Here is a 10,512-nt window from a genome sequence, read left to right on the forward strand (position 1 = left end):
ATCTGTGAGATGTTTGAAACATTAATATATCGAGGAACATAAGAATAGAAAACGATAAAATCCATAGAAACCGAGATTCATCCATGCTGTAATGGAAAAAATAAGACTATCGTATTTCCGAGCGAGAATGTAAAGTTTGTAGACGCACGTATCTATTTTAGCATTTTATTAATGTTATATCTTGCCGATATTATATATCTCTATTATTTGTAAAAGCATCCCACATATTTCTGGTTATTCAGAAATGGAGTTTCTGCTGAAAAAGGAGGAAATGTCCCAAAGCGAGCTCATAAACACGCTTGAGAGAAATGTGAGTATTTATACGATTTAACATTTTCATACTCCCAAAAGCCGACATCAATTATTCTAATTCCGATTTACTTAATTCGTTTTGCGATCTAACTGAAACTTCATTGTTGTCACGGGAATGTTTAAAAACGAAATTGTATGACATACTGATATTAAAAATACGTATTATTGAGTTATTTAGCATAAAAAAAGCATTTACAGTGGGCGTACAAAAAATGAAGTTCGACAACTATAATTCATGGATATAAAAGAATGGAAAAGTGCATTAACGTTTATTTGAAAAAATGACAAAAAAGTATATTATAAATAAAGACCAGCAAAAAATATAAGACTATCGGTTTTTATTTAGGTAGCGATATTGAAAACCGAGAATCATTACAATTTAAGAATTAATCATGAATTAGAATCTAAGCTCATGGTATTCAATAACATTTCACGGGGACTTGAGAATAAACTTGACTCTCTATGGAATTTAATTGATCCGCATCATCCGGGAGGTAACGAAATAAAACAGTTTATCGATAAGATTTCGAATTCATGGATCTCTATCAATCGGCAGGTAATATTCTATGTATTTACTATTTTTTATTACCTATTCTTTTGGTACATAAGATGTTCACACAGTTACTGGACTGTGAAGTCATTTTGTACTTTTACTTGAATTTGTCTTGGTACCTTTCACATCATCTAATTAATATGTATTTCCCGTTTGAAAAATTGAAGGCCAGCTTAAATTAAGAAAAAATACTGCAAACAAAAAATTGTTAGATACACTAAAATGCTCAATTTTTTAAATGAAAGATCACTTGAACTTCTTCCAAAAATACTACAATCACAAAAAAATTGAAGGTCACCTAAATTCCTCTAAAATACTGTTGTTTGCAAAAAACAATTGTACTTTCTCCTTTTTCATTTTTATTATATTTCAAATAATCATTTAATGTATAATTTTATTGAACTTTGTTTATATGTCATAATAATTTAGAAATTCATTAAATTATATATAAGTGCAGATTTGTGATAAATATTCTAAGATTCGTATGGCAAGTAGAACATTACATGGAGTCCCATTATCACTGCTATTGGATAAAGTAAAAAAGGAAGTGATCTTGTTAAAAGTATGTCTGCAGGCTCATGATCCTTCTTATAACCGTGGTCATGCATTGGAAGGATACAAGTTAATTAACGAAGTTGAGAAACTTCTGAATAACTTAGAGAAATGTGATTATAAGGTAAGGGAGTTGACTAATCTTGACTTGAGACCAATAATAGTTCAATGTTTCTTCTTTTGAATTACAGTTACAGCAATATTTATCAATATCAAACATTATTCCGCATATTACAAAACTAGAATCAGTGGTGGACAATTATGTTTCCAATGTTGAGTTATTGCCTATGCAAAAGTCATTTTTATCTGATTTGAGTACGTTTTCATTTGTTGTGAAGTTACTAACAGGTGAATTGCTAGGATATGAGCCATTAGATCCTAATCAAATTCTGGCAGAGAATGTACCCAAAAAACCAGTTTTGATTATCAAGAATATTAAACGTAAAATTATCTGTCCTTATTATCCAACATAGAATCAATGTGTATGCGCACATGTATACATCTCAATTCCAATAAATATTTATTGCATATTTTTGAAAGCAGTTTGCATCTACATGTGAAGCAATATAAAATATTGACAGAAAATGAAAATGTTTCAATCATCTTAATTAATGTCTTTATTTACTTAATGACTGATATTTGGCAACGTGCTGCAAAAGGAATAGAATTTACAGCGATAAATTCTTATCGAATCTATACATAATATATTACTTTACAATATACAAAGGTACAATATATTTTTATCTAGTCAAGCAGACAAATGACTTAAATATTGGAATTTAGTTAATTAAGGGGGATATATAATAACACACTGTACTCGAGTAATTGTATAGAAGGGGACCTTATTAAAAATTGTGAGGATCAAATTTATTATATGATATATGGAAACAAAACCAAGTGGTGTTCATGGAATGAAAATGGGAGATCTGGTATAATATACATATACATAAAAGTCCAGAGTCATTGTTTTATCGTTAAAATGCTACAGTCCACTGGTAAGTGTGATATCAAATTTTGATATTTGAAGACTAGATTAGAAAATACCTTCAAGATCTGGTAAAGTGGGTGGTGCAAGTCTTAGAGTAAGATCTTTACGCATAAATTCAGGTGGTAGAATTTGTTTATGTTCCTGCAAAATAATGGCATTTTTTAACATAATACTATCAAAATATAGTATGAATTAACCTTTTAAGGACGAATGTCGACATATTGACAATATCAAGTGTATGCAAATAAATATTATTCATATCACAAAAGATTAGATCTTAGATTAGATTAAATTTTACATGTAATCCAGTTCTCGGAGAAAGATTCTTTTAATATTTTAAGTCCTCGTCCACAAAGGGTTAATAACAAGAATAATTGCAATATTGCTTACATGGAATGATCTGGTAGGACGTGTGATATTAGTAACAATGGGAGCCCATCCCTTCGAGTGTAAACACTTATAGCAAGATCTCGGTTCGCCCAAACATTCTGAATGAAAACCATGACCACAACTGAAAACTATTGCATAATCCGTGCATTGTGACAACAAATGACGACATATTGGGCAAATCAGTGATATACTAGCACATGCTTTTCCTGCATCCCTAAATATAAAGATTCAAATAATTAAACAACTTTTAATATCGATTCAATGTTTAACATTGATGTTGATTCATTTAATACCTTAACGATTTTTTGAGTGCCTTGTGAAGCTCTAAACTGACCATATGTGCAGTAGTTTCTACTAAAGTTTGCTCATATCGAGAATGTGTAAGTACTCCAGATAGCAATTGTCTTATATCGCCTATTGTACCACTTGTTGCCAGTGGATGTTTTAGAATTTGTTCTAGCACAACGGACAGTGCCGTTGTACCACTCAGAAATTCTAACACGATCCTTAACAGTTTACCACTTAATTTTTCAACTGCAATTCAACATAGTTAATTCTTATTTGTAAATATAAAAACTATATTATTGGTATATTATTATACTGCTAACTAAAATACCTCTTTCATTGTTACTATTTGAATGAGTTTTAAGTATGGTTTCAACAAGCGGCATCCAATCTAAATTTCCAGCAGACCTTCTGCACAACCCAGCCAATTGTACAGTGGTATGAATTGTTTCATTTTCTGAAATCTCGTTTCGACAGTACTGGAAAGAAGCATTCATGAAATGCCTATAAATCAATTACTGCATTTGGGAATTCTTATACATCTTCAATTATCAACTGAAGGTAATTGGAAAAAACAAATATCAAATTCTAGTTTGACATATCAAAATCTCTGAGAATCACCTATTTGTTCTAAAAATATAAAATTTATGTTTGATCATATTATCAATATTTATTTCTATACAATATATTTACCAGTTCGAGATTATTTTGAAACTCTTTCAGAAGAATTTCAAATGCATCCTGATAATTGCCCAACTTTTCCAACATTACAGCTTCTGCATCTTTATGCTTTGCTTTTTGAACTATACTAAGTGCTTTGTTCAGTCTACAACCATGGGCACCTTGAATATGATGAACTACCTGTATTCAGATAATAATTAATTTCCGAAATAACGAATTTTCAAATATGAGTATAATTGAAAATTTTACTTACACATTCTGGTTGCATGTCGCACATTAATTCCAAATACTTTTCTAACAATTCGATTGAGAGCTCTAATGTAATGTCTTCTTCTTTATATTGGACTATTTGATACAAAGCTTCCAATAGGATATACTGTAAACTTGGGTTATTTGTTAGCTTTCGTATGATTTTTTCAATACTATGTTGCATATGTGTTGCTATAAGCATCGCAAATTGATTTGCATTGATTCCTACTAGAGCTTCAATGTTAACCATAACAACTTCTTGTAATGAACTCTGCGAAAGACGTTCTAACCAGGGCCAGATATCATGGTGTCTGAATGGATGCAGTACCATACATTTGCAAACTGCAATCCAGTCTTCTCTGGCACTGTACAGCAACTCCGCAACTTGCATACTGTAACATTATGTACTGCGATACAAGTTACTATGTATGATGCTACCAGCATTAATAAAATTATGGAATTTCTTGAAATGCGGAATTTTAATGTCACACTTTGTTTATGAATTTATTTCACATTAGGTAGCAATCTAAATATCTCCTTCAATTATGATGATACAAAAAATATTTTGTATGCAATTTGCATCATATTAAAAGTTGAATTCAGTAGAAAGAATATTTTGATGCCAAGGTATATTTTAACAAAAATATTATTTATATATATACAGCAAAGGAGATAATTTAGTGAATCACCCTAGAAACACTTATACAATCATTAGCCCCTTACCAAATGATTTTGTTTACACCTACAACTATTAAACTTGTTTGTTCTTGATTATTTCATAGAAGAAAAAAGAAAATTTATATTTTTTATATAACGGAAGAAAAAAATATTTATGTAGTGTTAAAAAGAAATAAATAGCATTCATATTTGGTAAATTTTGTTTAAAATTTTCATGACACGAGTTTGACTTAATATTGTGTATGGTAAGGGGTTAATAAAATTAAAAAAGAACTTTTAGTTTATACTTACAACTTAGCTCGTTCAGCCAGATTGAGTAAAGTATTATCTGATATATTACGCAATTTCTTTGAACGTAACAATCCCAATATTGCGTTTTCTTTGTCAGTCTTAAGCTCTTTTGATGATCCCATATTTGAATCAGTACATAATATTTCTATCATCTTATTTAACATATTAGATTCCAAACTAACTGTATTTTCTGCGACTTCGTTAGCTACGAATATAAGAACTAGACTTCTTTGATCGTCAGTGATACAGTCAGGGTTCCTTGGACTAAGTGGTGTACTAGGCATGACAATATTTAGCAGTACATCTATAAGCCTCTGCCGTTGTCTGAGACCCATTTCAGATGTAAATTCTGGCTCTTGAAATGCAATTGCTATCACATCAAGAAATCCTTTCGCATCGAATTGAAGCAATGTTCTCAGATATGGATACTGCTTTTCTGAGTCGTTAGCTAAACTAGAATGCTGTGAAAGTAAAGCCCTCAATACATCTGTTTTTGCTCTTTGGGATTTACCTTCAGGAAGCTCGTCCCTTGGAAACCCACGACCAGCGAGACAGCAACTGGCATAAACCAGAATTGCATTACCAAGCTGTATAATATCTCGCGTTAATGGATTTATCGAATTCGTTAATGAACTTTGTAAAATAGGTACGAGTTGATGAATCGGAGCAGTAAAATCACCCAGTGCTGTTGTTTGAAGATGTATTAAAGCTTCCCAAAGTCCTCGTTGTCGACAAACTGTGGTCACCTATAAATTAAAATTAATTTAAACCAAATTAAATAGGAATTAAAAAATAATTATAATACAGGTTTTCTCCTACTTGATGAATGTCTAAGCAATCAACGTCTAATAGCACTATAATTGCTTGCAAGGAGTCTACTTTTCCCTCTTGATCATAAACAATAACTAATTGTTGAGCAATTAACGGTGGTAGTCGGGGTCGCAAACTTCCATCTAACAAAGGACTTTCAAGAGCGTGCAGATAGCATGTTTTAAGTCCCTCCGATTCGGAAACTAAATCCCATAGCTTCCCAAATAATAATTCCGTATTCTCTAACTGTATACAATATTCTACACATGTTGTGACTATTTCGGATTCTGTATTTTCATCTGCAGTGCAACGATTCAATTCTTCCATGTATTGAATTAAAACCTGACACACTTTATCACGTGCTATTTGTTTACGGCGTTGCTTTGAACCACGGAGACCAACGACTGCTTTTCCTTTATCTTGATAGAAAGAGAGACCCAATGCTAATGCTTCTGGAAATCTTTTCTGAAACAAAAGAACATTTCTAACATAATGCAAAGTAACATTCATATAGCTTATGCAGTTAGAAAAAAGAAATGATTAAAGTTACAAATTGAACAATTTTGTTAAAATTAAATTTCTCTAAAATTAAGAATATACAAACCTGCATCGTTAAATGCCTCAGTCGTTCTGTCCACGTTCGTATACATACTACATGCAAACTTTTCGTACCCAAGAATAGAAGTTGGGTACCAAATGTGACTACAGTATTATAGCATGCTCGTTCACCAGCTAATGCCATTGCCTAATACCAAAGACAAAAACATTTATTATTCTCACATTAGATAAAATTAGTAAAATTGTATAATGAATTTCTACCTTTGAGACATTTCCACCAGTTGACAGACCTTTAAAATGGCTAGAAGCATATGAAATACCAACACGACTCATATCTAAAGTTTCCAAATTATCCTGCGCTCTTACATCTAATAGATGTAATCTTTCTTGGTTATCCAGTACTGCTAAGGACCTTGGATTTAACCACCGTAAGTTACTTATTGTATAAGGAAGAGTCATTCTTCGTAAAGGAGACAATTTCACTCTTGAAGAAGCTTCGGTGCATACCTAAATGAAAATTTTAAATGGTAGAAAATTTTGGCAATGTGATTATTTAGTGAATAAAGTCATGAAACATTCCTACTTGATAAAAGTGAACCACATCATCTCTTGCAAGTGCAAGGACTGGGTCAATTACACGAGAAGTATCTGCTGCTTGTATAACAACAAGTTGCCAGGACAATTGTGGTGGTGCAACAGGAGCACCAGACAAAGAATGAGTTAACACAACACGTACTCGAGGCCTTATGCAAACTACTAGTACCTAAAAACATGTATGAACACATTTAACACGTTTTTAAAATTAATAAAGAAAAAGATATTTAAACAAACCTTTGATAATGTTGCCATTGCGACTAATGTATAATTTTTAAGGGGGTGCGATGGTAGATGATTCAGTAGCAAAGGTTCCAATGTACATACTTCGCCTCTAGATCCACTAAATAGACATCTACTGTCACAACCTCGTACTCCCATAACTCTTGTAAAATTTAATTCAAAAACTGATCCTCCACTGTCACTACATAAAGCAACTTTTGGTGAATCTGTGAACTATAGAAAAATAGGTGCTTTTTAATAATGTAAAGTAAAACATAAATTAAATACAAATATTATATATAAATAAATCTTACTTTAACATGTAGTACAGCTGTATCAAGAGGGTGAACATCAGTGAGTATTCTTAATACTTTTCCATTGAAGCTATCCATCATTAATATATGACCCCTAGCGAAACCTGCTAACACTCTGCTTCCATCATAATTAAAGCACAAAGCAGATACTGAACCCTGATGCCGTGCTTCTTGATCGCACCATCTCAACGTTTGTGAAGAATCAAAACCTAATACCAGACCATGACTGGTACCAACTACTAGCATATTTCCTCCAGCAGCAACTGCACTAGCCAAACCAGCATTAACTTTTTCCTAAATAAATATATTTATACAATTATTAGATCTAATTTAATATTTAATGATTCCTTGTGGTTTTTAAAAACTCACACTAGCTGATACAATTTGTGCAGATATCCCTTTCAGTATAACATGCCTTAAGATAGCACCAGAACATGTTGATTGTGAAGTTTTATTCGGTTTATTTAAAGAATTTAGTGATAAATGACTTCCAACACTTGTTGTTTCACTGCTCCCTAATTTCTCTCCTGCTGTTAAACCAAAATCATCGTCTGTTCCAGACAAGGAAGCACAATCAGGCTCTGTTAATATACTTTCTAAAGAGGGTAATTCTTCCACAGCAGGTATAGCATATTCTGTGTTGTCCAGCTAAAGGAAATATAGATTATATTATACTTTATTTCTTAATCTAATTACAAATGATAACTACATGTATATTTAAAAGTTTGAGACAAACATTCATTGATTGGTACAAAAAGTTCGATATATTAAGAACTTAATTAAAAATCGAATTGTTAAAACTTTAAAAAATGTGGCACAGTAATTACATTACTTAGAAAACATAATAAAATAAACTTCACAACAGAATCATTATAGCTATAATGATATAGAACATAACCTGCAAATTAAGTGTCTTACGGAGTTTATGTGTTTGCTATATAAATATTCAGAAATATTTAATCACCTCTTCAATATCTAAATTAATAATCTCTGTTGCCAGGTATTCTTGGGACTCAGCATCCGATCCCAACCCATTTTCAGCCATTTTTTATTCCACCTGTCATTCCACAGCTGATGTTCATGCATGAATATAGTAGTAGTTTTCCATTGAACTGTAGAAGAAATGCTTTGCAATAGATTTTCTGTCACATTTAGTACATATTAGTACTGTAGAGGACGCTTGCGCAAGTTACAATTCCAGCGTTTTCCGAAAACGAATTTCCAAGGCGCATGCGTACGTAAATTATTCCATGTGTATGTAGTATGTATAAATGTATAAACACATATTCAGAATTAGGTATGTATGTATGTATTTATTTAGGAAATAAATTATTTGGAAGTTTTTCTAAAATGAACGAACTGTAATCGAGAATTAAAATGAAAATAAAAATATATTGCGTGAAAACAGTGAAAATTAAGCACGTTAGAACGTTTTCCTTAGGCTCAATAGTAATAAGTAGAAGAAACTTCTTTGAATAGAATAGTGTATGCATTATTATGAAAAATTATTTATCTAGCATGAATTCGCTATACTGTATCGAATTCTGTATACACGCGAGAAGAAGAAACCATTAAACCATTTGTGAATTAAACTTAAAAAGTAATTTCAAGATAACGTTATTTAAAATTTTTTCAATATTCTCCGGTTTTGTTTGAAAAAGACCGCTGGATCATATGAGCCCGTACGGTGATAGGAACATCGATAATGCAGAGTTCTGCATTCTGGATATGTTGTTCGTCCTGCGCCAATGGATACCGACCTATAAATTTACCGACCTACAACTATTGCATTGCAGGCTGCAACTCGATAGGCGCATTATTCAAAAGCAAGGTTTACATAACAATATTTCCTTTCCCTTTTCTATCTAAAGGAATATTCAAAATATTCTCATGGAATATTAAAAAAATTCTAGAGCAATAAGTCCTACAAAAATTAAGTTTAAAAAAATCCATAATTTCTCATAGATGATATATAATTTGAAAAAAAAAAAAAATAATTTAAACAATTTTAGATTATAAAAAAGTGGTTCGAAAAAATAAAAAATTTTATATACGTAGTTGAGCAGTTTGTATACATTTTTAACTGTTGCTTTTGAACATACAGTTTTTGCTGTTATTGTTGTATATCCTATCTTCTTGTTACATTGAATTATAATAAAAAAAATTGAATTATAATAAATTCATTGCGCTGTACTAAAAAATACAAAACTTTCAATTTTTATTGATTTGTAATTAATCTTGTGTTTAAATTGTCAAAATAGTAATGATTTTGGTCCCGTAGTGTGGGTTTGAATGCACGTGTTTTACATCCCTTAAATATAGTTACAAACATAACCTAATATTTCACCAACTAAAACGTTATTTATAATAAGAATATAGCATTAATCCATACCAGTACCTTTTCTATAAAGAAAATTCCACACATATTCTTCTAAAATTCGTTTACTTAGAAGGCATACATATGAAAATAAGATTACTTTCAGCATTACTACGATATGTGAAATATGTATGCAAGTACTGCATGTCCGAATTATTACGGATACATGCCATAAATATTACTCGTTTACATACTATAAATGAAATTATTTTTCAGTAATCATTACATCATAGTGGAGATGTAGAATTCATGTATGTATGTATAATAGAGAAGCAAAAACCTTTAATCAAAAGTTTCATTTTCAATAACATAAATTGCAACTGCTTCGGCAACTAACAGTTGCGAAGGTCAGCATTGTACTTTGAAAATAAAATTTGCGTTATAGAGAAATAAATCATCAGCTTATAAAAGATTAATATAAACACTCGAGTTACTTTGGAAATTTGCAAAAAGTCATGAATGTGTGGAGGCCAGCACGATATTTACTAGCAATCACTATTGTTAATTGTTAAATCTAATAAAATGGATTAAGGCTGTATACCGTCAGCCACCAGGGGAATATATCATATGTCACGCCCTCTTTTCACCGGCAGGTGTACTCAGAAGCGGTTCCAGTGACGTATGTGAGCGCGCGCAAGCCCAGTGAGCGCCTAATGTT

The 10,512-nt window shown here is 31.5% G+C and overlaps 2 protein-coding genes across 3 annotated transcripts; one reads left to right on the plus strand and one right to left on the minus strand.

Annotated features, from left to right (window-relative positions):
• The first annotated feature begins 138 nt into the window (after positions 1-138).
• Positions 139-1,956, plus strand: LOC117217650 (uncharacterized). The gene is made up of 4 exons (XM_076524155.1): positions 139-310; positions 659-868; positions 1,323-1,541; positions 1,609-1,956. Exons 1-4 carry the CDS (start codon positions 245-247, stop codon positions 1,888-1,890), a joined length of 777 nt encoding a protein of 258 aa, XP_076380270.1. The 5' UTR covers positions 139-244; the 3' UTR covers positions 1,891-1,956.
• A 60-nt stretch (positions 1,957-2,016) lies between these two features.
• Positions 2,017-8,601, minus strand: Vps8 (vacuolar protein sorting 8). Of its 2 annotated transcripts, XM_033465410.2 has the most exons (15): positions 8,442-8,601; positions 7,847-8,125; positions 7,478-7,771; positions 7,179-7,397; positions 6,931-7,110; positions 6,609-6,854; positions 6,394-6,534; positions 5,799-6,254; positions 4,980-5,725; positions 4,015-4,402; positions 3,774-3,941; positions 3,412-3,559; positions 3,089-3,329; positions 2,796-3,009; positions 2,017-2,546 (listed from the first exon to the last, which is right to left on the minus strand). In XM_033465410.2, the coding sequence occupies exons 1-15, from the start codon at positions 8,520-8,522 to the stop codon at positions 2,451-2,453; spliced, it is 3,897 nt and encodes a 1,298-aa protein (XP_033321301.2). In that variant the 5' UTR covers positions 8,523-8,601; the 3' UTR covers positions 2,017-2,450. The 2 variants fall into 2 exon arrangements, with proteins under 2 accessions (XP_033321301.2, XP_076380262.1); XM_076524147.1 differs by lacking the exons at positions 2,017-2,546; positions 2,796-3,009; positions 3,089-3,329; positions 3,412-3,559 and adding an exon at positions 3,572-3,710.
• Between the last annotated feature and the right edge of the window lie 1,911 nt (positions 8,602-10,512).

This window comes from Megalopta genalis, chromosome 8 (genome assembly GCF_051020955.1).
Source record: "Megalopta genalis isolate 19385.01 chromosome 8, iyMegGena1_principal, whole genome shotgun sequence".
Taxonomy (NCBI): Eukaryota; Metazoa; Arthropoda; class Insecta; order Hymenoptera; family Halictidae; genus Megalopta; species Megalopta genalis.